General features: G+C 33.8%; 1 protein-coding gene across 7 annotated transcripts in view; it reads right to left on the reverse strand.

The window, feature by feature from the left end:
* LOC118188762 (uncharacterized) overlaps positions 1 to 24,165 on the reverse strand; it is an 819,948-nt gene that overhangs the window by 266,941 nt on the left and 528,842 nt on the right. The window contains exon 1 of one of the 7 annotated variants that reach the window (XM_085809664.1): positions 4,843 to 5,271. The exons of 5 other annotated variants lie outside the window; for them this stretch is intronic. In XM_085809664.1, coding sequence (XP_085665790.1) covers positions 4,843 to 4,851 — 9 coding nt within the window. In that variant the 5' untranslated portion in view covers positions 4,852 to 5,271. Of the gene's footprint in view, positions 1 to 4,842; positions 5,272 to 24,165 lie in introns of those variants that run through there. One more of the 7 variants, XM_085809658.1, reaches the window with a different exon arrangement.

A 24,165-nucleotide genomic window follows, 5' to 3' on the forward strand; every position in this document is an offset into this window, starting at 1 on the left:
TTTCCGTATTTATAAATTTTTATTAATCTCACATGCTAAGAAAAAAGAACAACTTCGTTGATGAAAATACATTAGTATTGAGTTACAGTTCTAAATTAAATTTAATCCTTTATATATAAGGCACACATAAGAACTGAGTTACAAATTCTCAAAAATTATATGCATAGTCATTTATACATACAGTTAGCGTATATATAAGACCTTTATATATTGTATAAGTGTATGTATAAGACCTTTATATATTTAGTGTATGTGTAAGGGTATACTGACAGTAAGATTGGTAACGTTTATAATCCCCGGGTTATGTTAAGGGTATTTTTCACTAGCAACGTTTTCAATTCCGCGTGATTTGCAGTCATTACTAAGAGATCATCCTCTAGGAAGTTTGTTTCTGTACGTAAAAGAAAGAAACTCAGTCAGTCTTGAGCTGCGTGATTTTCCACCTTAATCATTCACATGACAAGCACGAATGACAAGTTAACATGTGGTTATATTAAATGAAAAAAATAAGATTAAGTTTATACAAGTATATGCTCAAAAGGAAAACGCCAACAAATTTATTGAATTTGAATTTGAGTACAGGAGTTAACTACTGTGTCTGAATTACTATTCGTAGGCTCAAACTGAAAATGAAAAATATTCATTGGACGGTAGCAAGCCAGACTGCCTAATTTTTGGCAGTTTAAATTATCATATATTATTAAGATAATATAAATTTATCGTACAAAAACGCACAGATCAAGCTGCGAAGAAAATGAGAAACGCATTGCACTTCGAATAGTGCGTGGGAAGTTTCTTAATAAATTCTAGAAAAGAAAGAAAAGACAGAAAACCGATTACACACTCAGGAAATTTGTCGCGCTGCGTAATTACTTTTCTTCAAACCTTCAAAATCATTTTCCTTTAAACATAACACAGGAAATTTAAAGAAAAACAGACTGTACCATTCTACAAGCTGTAAGATGAATTTAGAGGAAATTGTTGAGTGTGCGAAGCATTTATGCACTCTCTTCAACTTTTTATTGAGAAAGAAGGTAGAGAAGAAATGCTTTAAACTATATAATCGATTATTTTTTTTAATAGAAACGAATGCTTAGGTTCCAACTCTAAAGAACTGCTTTAAGCTATCTAATCGATTACTTTTTAATCGAAATGAATGCTTAGCTTTCAACTCTAAAGAAATGCTTTAAACTATCTAATCAATTATTTTTTAATCGAAACGAATACTAGCTTCCAACTCCAAAGAGATGATTATATTTCGTGCAGACGCTGCTAAATCTAAGAATAATTTAGAGCGTGTTTTCTTTTTCCAGAAAGGAATTAAATGCAAAAACGAATACCATGGATTAATCCCAATAAACATAAACAAGGTTCGTATTGTTACAAACCTACACTAACAAAAGCTAGCTATGGAAGTGTTTAATAGCAGGACTAAATTTACTTTGAAGGTATGGGTTTAAAAATAATTTACTGTTTCAACTTATTTCTAAAGAGTAATTTAAATTTCACAGCATTATTCAGCCAGCTTCAAGAAAAATCACACTGAAATTTATCGATTTTTATTCCTCAGTAAAACTTTTCGATTAGATTTCAGGCTTGAATCGAGAATTTTTATTTTCTTGCTGAACCGATTTATTTTACACGATATTTAAAACTGCATAAAAATTTTCGAGTTACCTATAAAACTATTAAAAGCGAGGGGCTACTAACAATCCATATGTGTATATCATAAAACATCTTCAGAACTTAAGCCATACCGTTTTCAATTCACGAGCAAGCTACCAGCGTATTCCTTTCTTATTTGAGGTGTTTTACTGCGAATACTCTATTAAAAATATAGGATTTACTTTTAATTTTAAAAAGCTATATGATTGTTTCAAACGAATGGTAAAATTTTAAAAAACTTAAATGCATAGGTAAACCGGCCTTTAAACGTTGCATACACGTGTATTTTCTTTGTCTTTCTAGAACTATTTTTATCTTGATTTATCTTTTTAAAATAGTCGCTAAAGTGTCTAGCTACCTTACTCTACGGAAGGGGTACTCAACCGGTGGTACGCGTACCACTGGTGGTACGCAAGAGAAAAATATGTGGTACGCAAAGAAGCAAAGTATTTTTAATTATTAAATTTGAAAATCAAAACCTCAACATCCTGACTGAGATTTTTCTGTAACACTCGTAAATTTATGCGATCTTAGCTTTGTTCAAGAGTGGTGGTGGTAGTAGTACTTTGTAGTGGTGGTACTAAAGGTTTTCAATTTTTGTTTAGATGGTACGTGTTAGTCAAAAGGTTGAGAACCGCTGCTCTAGAGTTTTTACTATAAGCGACAAGAAGTTTATAATTTAACTAATTCTAGCAAATGACAGCTAAGGCATATAAAATGCAATATACATTGCAACATCACGGAAACTGTGGAAACATTGCTATTTAATGAACATGTGAAATGTAGAATTATTATTTATTCACTTTTAATTTAAATTTTTTTAAAATTAAAACTAATTATTTGTTTCAATGTATTTTCTAATGTAAATATATAGTTATGCAAGCTTTAAGTTCATCAGACTGAGATATCTATAATGATGTGGAACGAGTTCGAGTTTTGAAAGGTTATTTTTTAGGTAGCTATACATTCTAGGTACCGCGCGCTTAGGCTTCAGCAGATGGTAGCGATGAGACCTTGAATTCGAGTTGCGCTTGAGACACAACAGATTTCCGTCAAAACAGAAGGTGATTTGTATAGATGTGCCTTTAGCGGTGCAATGAAGCCCGTCGCTGTCAACGATTATGCCACACCCACAATGTACCACTGTGTGTTTCTTCACTTGTTCATTGTCTTGTTTCTTCACTTCACTATAATCATCGAAAACGATGGGGTGCTACTAGTTACCCAATGCTGATCTGCATTTCTTTGATTTTTTTTATTTGAAACATTTTAGGCAGAAACCGAGAAGATAAAAATGAAATAGACTTTTTTGTTGTTGGTGGTAATAGAAACTAAGAAAGCACATAGATATTAATTTAATGTACTATGTAATATTAACTATCATAAAAGTTTACAACGATAATTTGAAATCTCTTTTCAAAAATGTTTGATGTACTAATAGTAATTATATTTCACTTCAGCGGTAAATTAAATTGCGCATTCGTCCATACATTTTCTAAGGAATAAGCCATTGGTTAGAATTTTACCTTTTCCCATGAAAATATATTTTCAATGGATGTGGGCATTATCGTTTATCTGTTTACAGAAATAATTATTTCATGTACTCTCGATAAGTTAAAGATAAGAAACTGCGAAAAGAAGTAAAGGGAACACCGTTCACACCTCCAACGCACGAAAAAGCAAATTTTTTAACAGAGAATATTTTATACACTCATCCATATTTAATACAGTTTGTTTTCCTCTTTCAATGTTAACATCTTCCTTGAACGTGATAAGAGCTGCCGCTTGCGAAAGATTTGAGATGTAAAATGAAAAGGTCACATTAATTACCTTTTTCAGAATTTGTTATTCATAAGATATTGTTAAAAACCAATGTTCTTACGTATTTCAATTGTTTAATCGCCGTATGTAAACTAACATTTAGATCTTGTCTCCCAGTAATACTGATAATTACAATTAATCACTATTACTGGGAGACACAATACTGATTAATCGTAATAAGAATTTAACTGAAAAGTATTACGTAAATAAATAAATTCTGGCATTTTTTATTTGGCTACTTTAAGCAACTACTAGTTACTTAATTACTAAATATTTGTATTTTAAGTGCTTAAACTACTGACATTTTAAACATTGCAGTAACTGCAAAGTTTCGGCTAGATATTTCTTTTAAAAAGTGAGATCATCAAAGTAAAAAACATCCTTGAAGAGAATGAGCGAATTAAAAAAAATTTCAGTTGTTTGTAGCTCCTAATAAAATTTCTGAATAGATTCCATGCTTAGGCATGAATTTTTTCTTTTCTTATAGGTTGTTGTTGTTATTTTATTGTTAGTTGCTTATTTTATACGATGTTTCAACAGCAGTATTTTACTGCAAATCTTAAATAAGTAAGTATTCGAAACCCGTGTATTTTAAATTGGTATTTCAGAAGTGTTTGATTCCATTTATTCAAATGTCAAAAAAAAAAAAAAAAAAAAAAAAAAAAATTAAAACTCGGTTCATTTTCAAAACGGTATGAATTTCCTTGCTCTCGTGTTACCACGAACATTTCAAGTACCTTATAATTTTTTAATAAATTATCGCTAACTGAACACAAAATAAACCTTACTTTTACTCTGTAATCTAGAATGAATAATAATAAAGTATGCTTCTTCCCTTTATTTCTTTATAGCTCATCATAAAATTCCGAAATGCCAAGATAATGAAAAGAACTTTTTTTTAGTAAGAAAATAAGCTGGTTTAGTTAATTATAGTTAAATGTCTGAGAGAGAGACAAAAGAGAATTAAAAATTCATTTTCCAACAAATTCTTTCACCGTGTTATTTTAGAGTTAAAATCTGGAATTGTCAGAACGTATTTTGTTCGAAACCCAAAGAATCTTTTATGATTTGAAATCATATTTCCGCAAAGCAATTTCAAATTATTTAATTTAATTTACAAACAATTCATTTAACGCATGTTTAAATCTCACGGTAGTACGGCTTCGAGCATGTCCTTTACATAGGTATCCAATTTACAAAAACTAACGAAATTTATAAATTTCCAAACCTTGCACGCGTTAAATTTTTACAGGAAAACTTTTACGCATTTAATTTATTACATCGGATCATTAAATCTGAAAAAAATAAATTGAAGTTCAATTTCGTTTGATTAAAAGAATAAAATATATATCTTACCAGCACCATACGATGCGATGTTAAGTCAGTCTCTCAATATATAATATGGCCAGTAGATTAGAAAAAGTCTTCCAAATCCGTAAACGTTTCTTCCAAAGAGTTCAACAATGCTGGAAAAAAACAATTCCTTTGCCGCCAGAAATTTATCTCTCGAGAAGTCCCCCGAATTGTCGATCTCTGACTGATGCACCGATAACCGAGAATGCACAACACATGACTACGGGGTTAGGCTTAAAGGAGCGGTGGCGGTAAGTCTCTCGCCAGGGTGGCGGCAAGTCTCTCGCTGGGATGGCGGCAGTTTACAGCGGTGGGCCCTCGCAGCCACAGTCAACGCGCGCTTAGTTACGAGTGACCTGTGCGGAGCGCGAGTAGAAGAGGAGAGCAAGTAAAAAAGTGTGTTCACTATGCTCAGGTAGTACCGGCTCAGGTGGGGCGGGAGAGGGCTGGAGGTTTTTCCGGATAGAAGCGCATCCCGCCTCCAATGATAACGTAGTAGAAAAATTGGCTTAAGTTCAAGCTTACACGAAAATTGTTCGTGGTATTGTTCTCGCCAGATTAAAGAGAGAATTCTCCTCTCTCAGCTGATTTAGGCATCCTTAACCTATTTGCGATAAAGCAGTGGGTTTTATCAGTCTCAGTAGCGATGTTTTATTCATAGGAAAATAAATCTTAGAGGCATAATTGTTTTTGCGAGGAAAATATGCTCCGTGAAATCTGGGGCTTAAATTGTTAGATGCTTTTGCGTATTTGTGGGAGGAACGTATCAGTTAGATGACATTTTAAAGAAAAGTGAGAGAGAACCCGTTTACTACGCTTCTTCCGCTTTTAACGATTTCCAGCAGTTTTGCGTAAGCCATTTCTTCTTCCCACAAAAAAATTATGTATTAGTATTTATTTTATCATTTTCCAGTTGATCTTGAACATTCATTTTTGCGGGATGTTTAAAGTTTATTTAAGATATTTTTTCTATTCCGTATCTGTTACATGACATTCTAAAGGAAAATGAGGCAGCTCTCTTTTAGCGCGCTTCTCCCGTTTTTAACGATGTCTAGGATCTTTAATTAAGCTACTTCTTTCTTTCTAAAGTGTTTTCTTCATTTAATTTATGTATTTGTGTTTATTCTATTATGTTCCAGTAGATTTTGCACATGCACTTTTACGAGATGTTTAAAATATATTTTAGGTACTTTTCTGTTATTTATCTGTACTATACGATACATATACGATATCCTACGAAATACATACACGATATCCTAAAGAAAATAAGGGAGGACCCCTTTAGGGCATTTCTTCCGCTGTTAAGGATTGTTCGTAATTTAAATAAGAAACATCTTTCTTTTTAAATTATTTCCTTTTTAAAAATTTTAATGTACTTTTATTTATTTTATTACTTTTCTGTAGATCTTTCACATGCATTTTTACGAAATGTTTGAAAGATATTTTAGATATTTTTCTGTTACGCATGTGTTGCATGCCATCCTAATGAAAGTCAGGGAGATTACCTCCACGATAGTCCTCCAAAATTATTCCCCTTAAGCAGATAGCTCTAATGTGCTTTGCCATAGTAGTTAATATAAGCTCTTAGTACATAAAACTTATTTCCTAAATGTTACATAAAAATTATTTTATTTTCAGAGGAAATATTTAAAAAAAATAAAGAATTTGATTTTTTATTTAAATATTTTATTGAGTAATAATCATAATAAAAAATTTGAGTCGGAAACTGAGAAAGATCTACAATGCATCAGTTACCCAAGGCAATATGAACTAGCCCTTAACTAAGATAAAAACAGAAAGCCGCATCCAGTTTGGATTCTGTAGCTTTAATCACCACGTTATAGATGGCGAACTGGGTTTTTTCATTGGATTAATAAATCACGCTAAAGCACTGTGAAGGTACTTTCATGAAAGGGACTGCTGAACGAAACGCACATTTGTCTACTTTACGTACAGTCACAAGTCATGAACACACCCAATATAAACCTTTTCATTGGAACTGAAGAATTGACGTGCAAAGGTATTATTCACTCGGGCATCAATAGGCCCCCAGTTTCCCGAATAAAAGTTTAATTGTATCGAAGTATAAGACTGCATTGCTGCCCAGACGGAGTAACGGTTAGTGACTCTGCTACCGTACCGAAGGGCCCGGGTTCGAATCCCGGAGAAGTCGCGGATGCTTGTAAATGTATAGTGTCTTTGCAGCACAGCAGCATTCTAAATACATGGCGAGTCGAAAGTCCTCTCGAGTGGATTGGTGGTAGGGGAAAAGGGGTGGGAGACCCTCGGACCTATTCACCCCCCGAGTGCTCTCCTTCAAAAATTAGGGGCGGACCGGAGTCGTCCTACTGTCACCTTAGGGGGGAATGTCGTCGTACTGTCACTTGTATGGTGCCCAAGGCTCTTGCCAATGACAGGCGCCTTCTTGCCACGATGAATTTCGGGGGCTTGCTGTGATATCAGACGAGCGAGATCAGTAACAACAACAACAAGAATGCATTGCATTTACTTTAAAATTTAGCAATTTATCGAGTTGTCCGGAAAATAATGAAGATTTTTGTAATTGTTTATCTTTCCTGTACATTTTTAGCAACAAAAATATTTTGAATTACACTGGTTTATATATCATTTTGAAGCTCTATTTCCGCTGTATATTTCTATACTAATCATTTTGTTCCAAACTTATTTAAAAAATATTTACTGGATGTTTTTGTTTAGATGTCAAAACGGAATTTTCTGCAAATTAACTTTTATGAGTACAAGCTAGACCACAGGACAGCACAAACGGCTCGAAATGTCAACGAAGTATGGGGCGAGAAAAGTGTTAATAAATCTGCAGTTCAACGGTGGTACCAAAAGTTTCGTCGTGGAGAATTTGACCTGGAAGATCAAGATCGTCACGGACGCTCTTCGGCCGTTGATGACGATGATTTGAAGACTTAAGTTGAAACAAACCCGTGCACAACTGTTCGAGAGCTTGCGGAGGAGCTTGGCGTAAGCAAAATAACGATATTTGATCACTTGAATCGTATCATCTAAGTCAAAGAAGCTCGATAAGTGGGTGCCTCACAAATTGAGCGAAAATTAAAAAAATCGCCGTTTTGAAGTGTCGTCTGCTCTTCTTCTCCGCAACAAAAACGATCCTTTTCTTGATCGAATTGTTACATGCGAGGAAAAGTGGATTCTCTCTAACAACTGGCGACATTCGGTTCAGTGGTTGGACCGCGGTCAGACACCACAACACTTTCCAAAGCCAAATTTGCACCAAAAGAAAATTATGGTGACTGTTTGGTGGTCTGCGGCCGGTCTCATCCCCCATAGCTTCCTAAATCTGGAAGAAACGATTACGGCAGATTAGTACTGTCAGCAAATCAACGAAATGCACCAAAAATTACAATGCATGTGATCGACATTGGTCAACAGAAGGCGGTCAGTTCTTCTACATGACGATGCTCGGCCGCACGTCGTGCAACTGACCCCACAGAAAATTAAACGAATTGGGATACGAGACTCTCACTCTTCCCCCATATTCGCCTGGCCTCTCGCCGACCGATTAACACTTTTTCAAACATCTGGATTACATTCAGCAGAAGAAAAGCTTCAGAAACCAAGATGAGGTCAAAAACGCCTTTGACAACTTTATCGTGTCTAAAACTCCAGAATCTTATTCTACCGGCACAAATAAACTTATATCTCGTTGGCAAAAATGCATTGATTTTGCTGGTGCTTATTTTGATTAATAAAATTGTTTTTGAGTTGAGTTATGATACTTTAAAGATATAGATTAAAAACCTGCATTATTTTCCGGACAACCTAATAGGTTCTTTTCCTATCATTAAGAATGTACAGGTAATTAACAACATTCCATGCCAAAACAATTATTAATAATTAAGGAAGGACTTATCAGTAGCATAAAAGAATTACAACTTCCGATCACTATTCCGAAGGATTAATTTCTTGGATTAATAGTCACCAACTCTAACCTTCTAAAATTAAATGGGATCAACTTAACAAAGGCTCAGCGAGCTCCTCATCGGAGCTTGCCTACGCTTCGGTTAATTCCACAGAGCAAGATACTAGCCGTTCAGTAAGTCAGCTAGAATCTGTTACGATAATCTTTTTTTTCTACATTGTTTTAATTTACATATTTTTTCTATATTATTTTAATTTACCACTCCCGAATGATGAAATTCTGGGTGAAAAAAAAATTAGAAATGGAAAGAAAACATAACATAAAAAAAAGTACCTGGTAAATTAAATGCAAAAGGAGATCTTGCAGTTTCTCTTCTAACTCTTCAAGAATAGCAAACCTTATTCTCGTCTCAGCGAGCAACTGGATGTAAGTAAAGCAACCTTACCATGGGAAAAACTGGTATCAAGAACGTGGAATTCGTCAGTTTATTCGAAAACATTTCTTGAACAAATAAGGTGCAAGGATTCATGATCCTTCTTAAGAGACAGAAGAAACCTATAACATGACACATGTGGCTACTTCTCAGTTTCCGTATACCCGGAAATACCACAAATTAAGAATCGAATTCTCAGCTTCCATTGTTTCAAAATAACTCATTAATACACATGACACGGTTTAAAACCCTCCTCCAAATAAATAATGAGCACTTTTTTTGAGCAATTCTCAATCAATATTTTCCTGCACAGAGCGTTCATCGGTGTCCTTGCCCAGACGAGTGGAAAAGCGTAAGGGGGAGGGAAAATTTCCCAAGGCAAAGTTACAGAAGTGCCGACTTTGACACATCGCGAATGTCTATTTATATGTGTATATGATTGATAATGATTTGCTTTCTCGGGCAAGGCATAAAAATACTAAAAATGATTAATGGCTTACTGTGGAGTTAGTATTTACACATGGGGCGATGATTCAACGTTTTAATGCGTGAATGTAGATGAACTGGAGCAATATAGAAACTATAGTTATACTTAGTCGAATTTGATGTACATTTAATATGTGAGGAGGAGGAGATCGATGTGGAAGAATGTCTTTGCAAAGCTTCTTGAAAGGTCATTTATCTTTTTGAAATTTCTAATTGGATTATTGTTGTTATTCCTTCTGTCAGTAGCAACGGAAACAAAGTAATCATTATTTCAGTTTGTGGAAATCATTTCAATTTGTTGAAATTACAACGTCATAAACAGTCTAAAATGAAATATGAGTAATTCTTCAAATAGTGTCTGCTTTTGCATTCCTCTCTTTTTTATTTCTGAAATGTCACAAATAGTATGCGTAATACTTTTTAAAGCATTTTTAGGTAATCATTCAATTTTAGTTGAGAAGCATACGAGAAAGTGGCTTTATTTAAAAAAAAAAAATTAGCAATTGAAGCAAATATTAATGACCTTCACGCAGGTATCAGAAATGTAGTAGGCACAATGTACATAAGTTGAACACTTTTATCTGACAATGTGTTTGATTTGATATGACAAATCACATAAGGCTATGTGCCTAAGAGGAAGATGCATTAATGGCGAACTGCTAATGGCAATCGGTTCGAATTTGCGTTAAACATGACGAAAACCAAGAAATAATTCAGGCAGCCAACCCTTTCATCAGGCTTCGAACCTAGTTCAAAATATCAGAGTTTAACGGTCTTGTCTACTTGGCCACTGGTTGGCCCCTTCACCTAATAAAAATAACTACCCTAAATGAATAAAATTAAATTATGATTGATGTTATTATTTCACTGATAAATGGACTCAAATGAGAATGACTATTTTAGGCGATGCATTTGTATCTCACATGAAGAAAATAGCTTTGAGCAGTTTAATAAGAAACGAATAAAGAAATTAAACGAGCAAAAATAAGAAACAATTTGTCGCTATTCGGTGACGTTCTATTAGGACAAAGTTAGGTTAGGTTAGGTTATTTGAATATAGCAAAGCACACAAGGGCTATCTGCCTAAAGACATGGACACCCTCGTGGATGACTTTCTAAGAGATTCATTCATGTTACACATGGAGGAAAAAAATCTAAAATCAAACACTCAGCTACTTCGTTTACCTGGATTCGAAACTAAATCGAATTATCAGTATTCAGTGGTCTTATGCACTCGGCTGCTTTTCATGACATTAGGTGTGGTGATAAGTGGAATAGTCCGATTTAAATGCAAGATGTAGGCTCGATGAAAAGAAATGCCGAGATTATAAAAGCATATAACTTTAAATCGTTACGCGAGTACACAAAAACAGCTGGGCAAGTTACCTATACATTCCGGCAGACAAATAATTGGCGAACTAAGATTGCCTCTTACTGTATTCTGAATCGCCTAGCATATAACTTTAAATCGTTACGTAAGTACACAACAACAGCTGGGCAAGTTACCTACACACTCCGGCAGACAAATAATTGGCGAACTAAGATTGTCTCTTACTGTATTCTGAATCGCCTCTATTTTATTATCTTATACTAATTTAGTTTTTATTCTCTTGAAGCAACTGATAGACAGAGTAGTTTATGATGCTTAGTTAATCAAATTCTGATAAACTTTATTATCCTATAATTTCACTTTCATAATAGAGGAACTAAATTTGAAGATTATCAAACTTTTCTATGCTGAATTATAAATACTATTTCAAGTCTTCAGGCCGCCCATACGGTATAGTGGTTAGGAAAGCCTGATTGCGATACCGAAGGGCCTGGGTTCGAGTCCCGGAGAAGGCATGGTTTTAACTGTCCGTCCCCTTCATAGGCGATGGTGGCCTACCAATTAGGTGCCTTCATAATAAAGATACCTGACGTTGTATAGATTAATGGACTGTGTTACATTGTAACTGTTCACTATCTGCCGCTAGGGGGAAAAAATCAAGTCTTCAGTGAATACAGCTAGTGCAGCGGTTCCTAACCTTTTGACTAACGTGTACCATCTAAACAAAAATTGAAAAACCCTAGCACCACCATCATATTTCACAGTGATAATTTTTCAATTTCTCAATAAAAATTAAAAAAAAATATTTTACCATTTTCACAACCTATTGGCTATTCATATTAAATATGCACACACACAGAATATTGTATTGAAAATTGGTTACCATTTTAATTATCAAAATTTAAGTTATAATACTTTAATTCTAAAATTTAGTGTGAAATTTGGGCCTGTTTAAGGGAGATCAATGTCTTTATGTCTGGTCTTCGTTTCAACCATAAATTAAGATCCACTTTTAATTTTCTTCCGTATTTATTTTTCAAATACGTATTACATAGAAGAAAACCATGTTCATACAAATAGCTTCAGCAAAAAAGGCGATAAAATTTAATAGCTTTATTTGAAAGGCTTTTAAATTCTTTTTTCCAATTCAGCCAAAAGTTAACAAGTGTTATTTTCTAAATCTTCAGTTAAAGTTCGATCACAGGAAATTCCTATCAACTGTTCTTTTTTTTTTCTTTTTTTTTCACCAGATTTTTTAATTTAATAGTTAAAAATACTCTGTTTCTTTTGCGTACCACCTATTTTGCTCTTGTTGTACCACCAGTAGTACGTGTACCACCGGTTGAGAATCGCTGCTCTAATGTAAACAACTTGAAATGAACGATAAGATAGAATGGAATAGTTGCTTTCAGAATTCTTAGTTCGATTTCTAGAGCAACACATATCTTTATTCTCTGAAATAATGTTTTACCTCTAAAAAGAAATCTAAAATAATTGAAATATCCTAAACTAATCGAGCAGCATGAAAAAGAAATAGAAACTGACAAGCGAGCCGGTTAAACAAATTCAACCTAATTCACGAGTAGACGAAAGGAAAAGAAAATAAACTAAATGTTAGGATCTGCATGGTGATATTATTTTGCTCCAAACTGTCGAATATGACAAACGTTTCAGCTTTATTTGCGACCTCACAAAAGGAGTTGTAATGTAGGGAAAATCACTTTTTTATTTGAATGTCTTATGATTTTAGTTTATAATCAATGAACAGTTTTGGATTAGGCTTATTTATTTTTGCCGTAAATATTTAAAGATTTACGCAAAAGCGGGAACAAACCTTAAAAATTAGAAGAAGCACATCAGATTACATATTTTTAACTTGAAATACAGAGCTTAAATTGCCCCGGTACTTCTCAGTTTTTGATGGTGTGGTGTGGTGGTGTATTTAATTATGGCAAAGCACACTAGGGCTATCTGCCTAAGAGGAGGGATGTCTTTCGTGGAGGGCTTTCTAAGGGAAACTGGCTCGTATACACGTTACACATGGGGAAAACCACGAAAACACCCATGCAGCCAGCCCGTTCGCGGGATTCGAACCTCGGACCGAACTACCAGTGTTCAGCGACTTTACCGCTCGGCCGCTGGTGGGCTCTCAGTTTTTGAAGTAAGTCTAATTCTACCCGGAGCGCACCGGAGCCTTAAATACTGTTTTACTCGCGTTATAGTCGTACATTTTTTATTACACAATATTGCACACTTTTGACGACTTTTTTCTGCTTTGAAACGGGTGTGCGACTATTACGCAAGGGCGACAATTACGCAAGAAACATGGTAAAAGAGCTTCGGTGCTTCTTTTATGTAAATGAACTACAATTTCATCAGAAAAAATTTAATTTCATAACAAATAAGCTTAAAAATCAATTCTAACTTATGAAAGCATGCCCATCTTTTACTGAGAAACAAACCCTTTGACTTAAGACAAACTTAAGACTTTTAAGGAAAGAAAAGCTCTCCGCCCATATGTCTAAGGCTTATTCTGCGACGGGTAAAGTTTTCGTCCTCGAAAGTACTAAACGGGATCACCCTGGTCGTGGACGCACAACACTAGCAACTTCCCAAGGAAAGACAGACTTTTTGGGATGATGTAAACAAATATGGGGAAGAAAATTGTCACTTGTATAGAGCCTTACGTTCCTTACGTTGTTAGAGGGTCAGATGCAGGGCATGTGTTCGATCGGGGATCGCGATCAGATAGTGTTGAACTCTTCCCTGTTTTCGACGTTACATTTTCCCGTTAAAACTTATAAGGTATTTCTCCCGCCTTCTTAGCATGTCTTCGTAGTGTAGTGGTCAGCACGCTGGCCGCGTATTCCAGAGGTCCGTGGTTCGATTCACGGCGAGGACGTTGCTCTTTATTCATTACTCCCGCTTTAAAAATAACTTAATGACTCTAAAAACTTAGTTCCTTACTCTCATAGTGTTTCTATATTCTCTGTATTTTTATTAGCGATGCTTCAACGGTTTTACCATTTTTCCATTGGTATGTTGCAAAAATAAGAGTCTTTTCTATAATCTGTCTATACACCATATTATCTGTTTCCTTATTGCCTTGATGGTGCATTATACAGCGTATTTCAGCCTGAAATATCGCCAGAGGCTATATGAGCTATTTCTTAGTTTTTGACTGAAACTGCAATCACTACCGTAGCCCTAAATAAGATAAGGCCGGATATTTTATAATTTAACTATTTATCATTAGTTTAATAATTTATTAAATTTTTAATTATATTTTATTGAATTTTAACTTTAGTCTAAATATTTAGATAATTTAATTATTAATTATTTTACTTATTTATTTTTTCTTCTTTCTTCCCGGCCTTCTATAAGGATCCGACACTTCTAGTTTTAGGAATTAAGCCCTGTCGAAATGAAAAGCAAGAGAGAAATTTCTCTCAATTGCTACTAGCGTCTATAAATGTATAAAACGGCACTCCTAAAATACGGTTTGAAAATTGGGAAACGCTTTCTTATAATAAAATATTCCTACAACACCGTTCCTCTTTGTACCTAGGCTCGAGCAAGGATTAAGGAAAATGTTATTACCGATTATTTTTGGCAAAACTGTCCAGATATCAATACTATAGCGTACCGAGAATATCACCTATTTAAGACAAATTAGTGCCAGCAAAAAGTTAAATGCCAGAAAAATAAGAAGTACCTACTTAGCCGAATAGTTGGAATTATATTTTCTAAGTGAAGATGCTTCGACTGACAGAGCCACTTCATTTACGAAAAGAAATTCAGAAATGCTTAAGAGAATACAATGAACTTTATTAAAATCTCAAAGCTAAAAGCAAATAATCAGAAATAACAGATTTTCAACGAAACTACAGCATAGAACTCATGCTGATAAAGAAGTTTCATGAGATAAAAATATTCCGTCAAAAATAAAAGGGCCTAGTATAATAATTGTGATTAGTAGTGACCACGATGGAAAATATTATGCTATATTAATACTTTCGATCAATCACTGTTTAAGAAACACATTTTTCATAGTTACAAAACATATTGAAAGTATCTTATTGTTTCTTCCCCCCCCTTTATTTTTCTTTCATAAATTTTGTGAAACTAACTTTGTTTCCAGAATAAGTTTTTTTTTTTTTTTTTTTTTCCTAAAACGAACAGGCTCTTCGTTTTAAAAATCTTACAGCTTTTTTTTTTTGTGAGGATACATGTATTCTGTTAAAGACCAAACATTAACACGATTCTTTATTAGCTGTTGGTTGTTTTAGCATTTTATAGATTAAGAAACCTCTGCATTTGTGCTTTTATACAAATAAGAATTTATAATTACTGTCATCTAAATCTGTTGTATATGCTTTATGAATCTTACCACCAGATTCTAGGTGAAGAAGCATTATTAAACTATGAAAGATTTTCGCTTCGCGATCTTGTCGCTGAAGTAGGAAGAATTGTAACCATTAGTGAGTTTATGAGATCGATGTATAAAGAAGATTAGAAACATCACCGTCAGTAGTTTGGTGTGAAACATCTCATTATGGGCGAGACGAAATCGATCTGCATTATCATACATTGAATGAATTTCAAATTGCAAAGCCCCTTCGTAAATTCTGTTTATTAAGTCATAAAATCTAATTAATAAATTGCTAAGTTCCGTCCGTCATAAACCACAGCTACATAGAAGAAATCCATCATACCTCAGCAAATGTGCACAACCTCTTTTACTGCCGCATGCTGGGAAGGCCTCTTCGATCATCCTCATTACCGGACTTTTATTATTGACGGTGCATCATTGACATAAACGACTATTTCAGTGCAAGGAAAGCAGACACTGTCAGGACGAGTAGTATCTCACAGTGTTTACGAACAAATCAAGGTTCTGTATGATGCATCGTGATTGACAGATCTTTTATGGAGAAAGAGTGATGAGCAAATCCACGAGGCTTGAGTTTTCAAGTAATATACAGCTTCGATAGTTATTGTGTGGCGTAGACTGGTGTTAAATTTCGCTCACTTTTTCCTGCACACGTAGCCGAACTGAAATATTCCGATGGAAGTTTTCGAGTGGGATTTCATTTGAACAATCAGCGCCGGTTGAACTAATCTTCCTTTGTCGTTCGGGTACTCTTGAAAAAATCTGATGTGGACATCGCATGACTTCCTTGCACGGAATTTCATTTAAACTTATTTCCACGAATTTCATTAAATACATTTCTTATTCAATTAATTCAGTTCTTACTTTACGGCAAGGAAAATATACATAAAATTTCAAAATATCTTCATTAAAAATTGAAAAATATAGAAAAAGATAAAACACCAAATACATTTTAAACATTTTTTACGATAAAAATTAGAGTTTCTCCCTCAAAAACAAGCAATTTGGCCATCGGGGAAAGAAGGCAGATTTTTCGGTGCACAAAACTGAAAGTTTACTTTTGATCCCACTCGGCAAAAAGACGCTATAGGTACAGAAACGGACTTAACTCACTATTCTGCGAAGCTTCAAATGCAAACAAATATGGCTGCTGTGGTAAGAAAATTAGGCTTAGCCGCACTTAAACAACTTTGTTGATAATTCTATAACTATTGCATGCAGATTAACTAATGTCATAAAACCCTTAATTGCAAGATAACAACAACGTGATTCAATCATTTTAAAGCAAAAAATGCACAAAATACCAACATAAAGAATAAAAAAACTGATGTGTACACCACATGACTTCCTTGTACGGAATATTAAATTATACGCATTTTTTCCTGCATTTCTTTTAAACTTATTTCCTCGAATTTCATCAGTCACATTTCTCATTCAACTAATTCAGTTCTCGCTTTGCGGCAAGGTAAAAATACATAAAAAATCAAACTATCTTCATTAAAAATTTAAAGATATAGAAAAACACAAAACTCACATACGGTTAAAATAATTTTTACAATTAAAATTACAGTTTCTATGCAAAAGCAATCAATTCGGTTAGCAGACAAGAAGGCACATTTTTCGGTGTACAAAGCTGAGTTTCCTTTTGGTCCCGGCCCACTAGCGGCCGAGCGATAAAGTCGCTGAACCCTGGTAGTTCGGTCCGAGGTTCGAATCCCGCGAACGGGCTGGCTGCATGGGCGCTTTCGTGGTTTTCCCCATGTGTAACGTGTATACGAGCCAGTTTCCCTTAGAAAGTCGTCCACGAGGGCATCCCTTCCCATAGGCAGATAGCCCTGGTGTGCTTTGCCATAATTAAATACACCACACCTTTTGATCCCGCTTGGCAAAAAGACACTGAAGGTGCAGAAAGACTTAATTCACTTTTCTGCTAAGTTCAAATATCGCTCCTATGGTTAAAAAAAAAGGCTTAGCCGCACTTAAGCAATTTTTAAATTGTTGATAATTCTACAACTACTGCATGCAGATTAACTAAAGGCATAAAAACCTTAACGGAAGATAAGGATAATATAATTCAATAATTTTTAAAGCAAAAAATGCACAATTTACCAACATATAAGAATAAAAAAAAACTAAGCTCACTGAGCCGAGTAACAGAGTGAGTATATATATATATATAGATTCGGTGCGGTCGATTGCAACCAAAAATGGAGGTTCACAATTACATGTTATAGCAGTCCTATATACAAAATTTAAATATTTTGAGTCTACTTGTTTTTTGAGTTATGCGAGATACATACATACGTACGTATAGACGTCACGAAAAAAAATCACTTCTGAATCCATTTAAAATCCTTTTTGCAACCCGTTTTCGGAAAAAAGTCCTTTTTTCTGTGCTTACGTGAGGATGTCAAGCAAAAATATTCACACAAATTGCATTGGATAGCGGTCAAAGTGGATATTTTTGTTGAAATATGATGCCCGAAAATTTACTTGCTTTATTTCGTATAAAGAAGTAAAAAAGCATGACATTTAATGTGATATGGAGTTAGCTAATTATTTTTTAAATTATGAGAAATATACCGTACTTCCATTGGTCAGTATGATATATATATATGTTATGTAAGAAAGGCATATATATACATATAAAAATTACCCTTTTAATCCGTTGCAATTATTAAATAAAAAAAAAATATCGAGGGCTTCGAGTCAGCCCTTTTCTTTTTTTTTTTTTGCTTGTAAATCAGACTTTTCATAAATGCTGAATTACTTATTTGAATAAGTGAATTACGTTTCCGAAGTTTTTGTAAATTTTATTTATAATTCAGCCATTTTTTTGTCTCTTTGTTGTAATTTGTACTTTTTTTTATTTATTTAATTTTTGAGTATTATACGTCCATAAGTATTTGATTTTTATTTTTTTTCGTGTCTTTAATTCTAAGAGTACAAATAGCATGTAGGGGAAGCTCGAGAGCATATGTGAGACTCTCTGTGACCTTATTTTTCAAAAATTGAAATTTAAGGAAAACTGGCTAGTATTCGCGTTATACATGGATAAACCACGAAAATCAGGTGTGCAGCCAGCCCATTTGCCTGAATTCCAAACTAGGAAGAACTACCATTATTCAGCAGTGTATAACCGCTCTTCCATTGGTGGGGGCCGACTACAGTAAGTTTCTTCGGGGATGAATTTTGGTTCTATAAGTCGCATAGAACGAAATTTTGTCAACAATTATTCAAGACATTTATAGTTCGATAAAACATCAAAAAGACGCAATTATTATGATTTATTTCCGCTTTTAAGAAAACGATGGATGAATATGCTACTTATAAAATTTGTGAGACATTTCAACTGCTAATATTTTAGATGTACCATTATCATTATAGCCTGGTGAATATCACCAACAATAACAATCCTATACCCCCCCCTTTGTCAACGATCTGCCAATTTCATTTAGAGCGTTGTTAAGTCTGAGCTTCTCCTATTATTTTTGATTATCAGGAGTATGTAACAAAATTGTAAATAACTTTATTTTACATTCCGAAGCAAATCCTCTCTTCTTCTACCGATGACATAACTTCATTATAAATTATGTTAAAGAGTAAATATGAATTCATTACGCAGAATGTGTGTGTCTCGAATATGCTTTTTTCTTCTTTCTCCATCGCTCCTTTCCCTTCGAATCAAATTTAACTCCCACCAACTGAAACGTCTTTGAATATATAATCTACAAATGAATATAAAAAAGAAATTAATTGCCTTAATTTAGAGGAACAATACATACTATGAAATCACGTTCTTTGGGAAAGATTACCAATCGGCGATATAATAAATTATTAAACATGTGCTGTTTTATCAAAGTTTGATTCTCAGAAAAACAGGCTCATATGGGTATTTTCTTGTTTTTCTTCTGTATGACGTCCCAATTTTCCTTAAGTTGTTCTGTTCGATGATAACCCATTCAGCATCAGAAAAATTGTTTTTCGAGCTGATGATGAAAATTATGACAGTAAAACAATTAAACTTGTCAAGAAAAAAGATGATATTCTATTTGTGCTTATCTGCCAAGGAAATAATGCATGCTCTCGTTTTCAGTTTTTGTCGAGATGGCAAAGTTTGCCGAGATGTGTTTGAAAATCTTCTTCAAGAAAACATCATGGCTACTTAGCCTCGCTTTGAATGAAATGATGATAGAATGGTAATCCGAATGTGCCACATACCCTATATATATATATATATATATATATATATATAATACGAGCCAATTTCAATTAGACAGTGTTTCTGAAAGCCTCCCCTCTCTAAACATATATCACGCCACTGTTTTGGCATAATTAATTAATTAACCAATTTTAAAACTGAGGAGGCAATGTTCTTGTCAGAAAATGAATGAAATGACACACCATATTGACAAAATCATTTAAGTTTACCGACTTAACAGTATTTGTCTATGCTAATAATTTCAACAGTCCTTTTAACTTTACAATGCCAAATAACAAACAAGAAGTATGCAGTTCGTATTTCTTTAAATATTCACATGTTTCGGAGAATCATTTCAGCCCAGACAAGAACAATTTATTATATTATTGTCTGAATTATCATTGCTATATTACAGATATTAATATTATTTGAATGCTCAGTTTTAAATTTTAGTTAAACTTGTCCTTTAATAACGATTTCGAACTTAGATATGGGACGAAGAATAAATTTAGAAACAGCAGATGACACTTTGTACTAATTTGAAATTAATTATTTAATGCAAGCTGTGTATGAGAAAATAAGCAGCGAGATGAGTTATAAGTGGCATCAAGAATGTGAGTTTTGACTCGTCTTATCAAACTATACTACAGGGTTAAGTTATTTAAATGCGGAAAAGCACCCGAGAGTTATCAGCCTAGAGAAAGGGATGCCTTCGTGGAGGATTTTCTGAGAAAAACTGGCTCGCATTCATATGTTCGGAAAACAACAAAAAAGTAGTTACATCTTGGAAAAGTAGCAAAAATTTCTCATGCAGCCAGCTCTTTTGCCTGAATTCAAACGGATCAAACCACCAGTATTCAGTGATCTTAACCACTCGGTCATAGGTGGGGCTATACAAGAGGAAGACTGTTACATGACTGTATCTCATTATCAAAGAGTCAGATGGCTCAATTATAAAAGTCTTCCTAAAAGATTAACACAGTATTCTGATTTTCTAGAAAAAGAAATCATCCAGAATAGCACGTTTCGGAACTATCTGAAATTTGGCAAGTACGAGATTTTTCAGAATGTGCTTAACGTATTGAATGGATGAGGTGATAAACTAATTTGAGACTTTTGGTTTGATTACGCTAAGTCGGTTGTTATTTTGTTGATATATAATACCTAACAGCTTGAATTTAGGTTTATTCAGATGTTCTTATATCCAGTTTTACAACAGGGTTACATTCTACTGCATTTAGGTGGAATCCCGGTCAAGATGCTTTTGTTAGAATTTTTTTTTTCTTTTTGTTGTATTTAATTGTAATCATAGTTAAGATTATTATTTCCAGAAAAAAATTCAGATTCAATTTATTTAATCGTAAACTTTGACAAAGTTAATTTTTCTAAGATCAGATTTATGCTCTGGTTACATTTAATGCAATATATTACTCATTGAACGTTGATTTGATAAATAATTATTACTGATTTTTATGGCTTGTGATTATTTCCGAAATATACTTTTGGTGCCGATTACAGAACCCAAACTCTGCTATGAGTCCTATCTCTTTAATTTAAAAAATTGAATCTCGTTCTTGTAAATCAAGATTAGTAATAAAAAAATGAGAGGCAAACAGAAAGCTACAGTTGATGTATATCAATCACTGAAATTACTCTAATAGTGTGAAGAAGTTCAGCGTACTATCTCAGAAATTATTCCAGGAAAGTCAGCTGAATTACTGTCAAATGTTAACGCGTTCATGAACTCAAAAATTCCTCCTCAGTCAAATCAGTCCAGCGAGTTAAGGAACTCTTAAAAAAGATCGCCATTTAGTTACGCTCCTCAGCTCTGAATCTGCGGGCAATAATTTTAAGTTCTTATAATGCGAGGGGTCTTTAAATGACCTCAATATTCACCGCACCATAGTGCTAGTGCTTTTTCCCCAATTCATTTAGAGAAAGCCCTAACTTTTATTTTTTATTTTTAAAAAGCAATGCAAAATGCAAAAAAAGTAACATGTTCGCACTGTGTTCAGGTGTCTTATTATTGCCGGGTGATAAATAACAAAAATGACGTGCAAACCCTCCTCCCCGTATCGCAAAGACATTTGTAATTCTAGGATTTCAAATAGCGACTGATACAGGACAAGGTTTTAATCGTAAAGAGAGAACACGCTCACAGAGTAAGTTTCAAGAAACTATATTAAATTATGTCGTTTTTGACAGCGTTCTGCGTGTTGATTCCGCGATGGCAAAGGGTTAAAGTCTTAAAATTTGTCTGGGATCAAAGGTTTTGGTGATAAGTTAGAATTTACTTTTGGTGGCTATTTGCTTTGAAAGGTGATCATAAAATAATGGTGATGAGCATTTCCTAGAGAATATATATTTACTTGCTTTTTGCTTCAAAATGTGACTGGAATAGGACCTAGTTCATTTATGTTTCCTCTTAGTTCGTACATTTCAAACAAAAGTATCTACTTTAATTTTATTATTATTTTTTAATTTTATATATCACTGAGACTAGTTTATGTTTGATGAAAGGCTACAGAAAATCCTTCAGAATAGATTTGGGGGAAAATGATGAATATTTTTTTTAAACGAATTTGTTGATTTTTTTTTAAAGAATTATAGGTCAGGAAAACACAACAAGACAATTCTATAATGATTCAATCCAAATATTGCACACTTGCGATGAAAAACTTTCCGATGGAATGGAACCTTCAAACATATTATCAAAGAGATTGTGCTTGTTTTATATCCTTTTAATTTTTTAAAGTAAAAGGATAAATTTTTACTTATGGCCACATTAATCAACAGTGGTTTTTATAGTTAGATAGACGAAAAACAGTGATCATAGATGCTAGTCATAATCTAGTACGTAAGGCTAAACCTCTTTTAATACATTTGATGTGCAATTTATTACTTCCATCCTTATAAGGATTTTATATTTGATTTACTACATGAAAGCTGGTACTGTACTTACGCAATTTTGATTTTTGCCCATCTTGCTTTTCTACTCGTTATTTGGTTGAGTGGTTTTACAACTCGTCGTTGACTGATCGTTGAAGAATGTCAAGTCCCTTTTTATACTGTCTTCGCCAGTTCATTGGGTTAGCTACATTATTAGACGAAAGGGACAATTTGCCCTGAAGGATTATTCATTTCTTTTTCGCATTTTGCGTAGAAAACTTTAAAAGGCTGCATCACTTTTCAAATCGTTGCCAGCATATATTATCGCCCTGTCTTATATTAAAAAAAAAATTAAATAATGAAGAATATGCATAAATGTATGTATGTTTCTCGCATTCTGATAAAACAACGGTACCTAGAGCCATCAAAATTTGAATAACGTAATTTTCCATAGAATATGGGCATGTGGAAGCCTTAGTTTGATTTTGAAATTTGTTTTATTATCGATTTCAGATTTTGTACCATTCAACGAATTTTTGATTAAAAACTATTGCTATTGCTTTTAAAGCGAGCAATAGGAACACTGCACGGTGGAAAAAAAATTATTTCCAGCGCGCGAGACTGTATCGGAAACTCTAAAGATATGCTCATTTCAAAAATTAACTTGTGATATTGCTGTTGAACTGAATTTTATACTGTGAGTACGTAGAACATGATATCTAATAAATAAAGGTAACACACAAAACGTTAAAAAAAAGTCATTTCAACAGTGACGTAATTTAAAATGTGAAACCTTTCAGATTTATTATTATTATTATTATTATTATTATTATTATTATTATTACTTTTTAAGTTTACCCCTTTGTATAACGTGAGTACGAACTAGTTTCATTAGAAATTCCCCCTCGAAAACATATCTCCAATAACTAACCAATTTATCCGAATTCTGATTAGTCAAATTTGTATGTTATTTGATGATCTGCTACGGTATTATATCTGGCTTTTAGTACTTTTGAAATACGACATGTTGGCTGGTACGCATACATTAGCTGCATTTTAAATTACAGTAGATCGCCATTTGTCCAAATACCGATTAGTCAAGGTTATGTGCTGTCAAATAAGTTGCAAGTAATACTATATTCTCTTATAATTTATATAAACTTCTCCATTAGTACCACATCGAGAGCACAGGAAGTCCGCAGCAGATTTTCAGACGCAAAATAGTCTCCCCACAATATGGTCGTCACTTGAACAGCCGAAAGACACCTGCCGGAATTTTAGTGCAGAGGGAGACTGCAAAATACTACGGTAAAGAAGAGAGGAGCCTCCAAAGTAAAGGAAATATTGTAATCACGAAAAATTCCGGGTTCCATATTTCAACGAAAATATACATTTTGACCGCTATCGAATGCAATTTAACGATGTTTTAATGACATCTGTACGTAAGAACAGAATAATGGAACGGATTATAAAACTTATTTATTATGGATTCAGAAGAGACTTTTTTCGTGGCGTCTGTACGTACATACGTATGTATCTCCCATAACTCAAAAACGAGTAGCCTGAGAACGTTGAAAACTTGTATATGTGACTGTTATAACATGTAGTTTTACATGGGACTGTAGTAGTGCAACTCCTTTTTTTTGCAATCGTACCAAAAGTATATATATATAATTTATTT

This window comes from Stegodyphus dumicola, chromosome X2 (assembly GCF_044657685.1).
Source record: "Stegodyphus dumicola isolate Sdum_Otavi_A_Nest chromosome X2, ASM4465768v1".
Lineage (NCBI taxonomy): Eukaryota > Metazoa > Arthropoda > Arachnida > Araneae > Eresidae > Stegodyphus > Stegodyphus dumicola.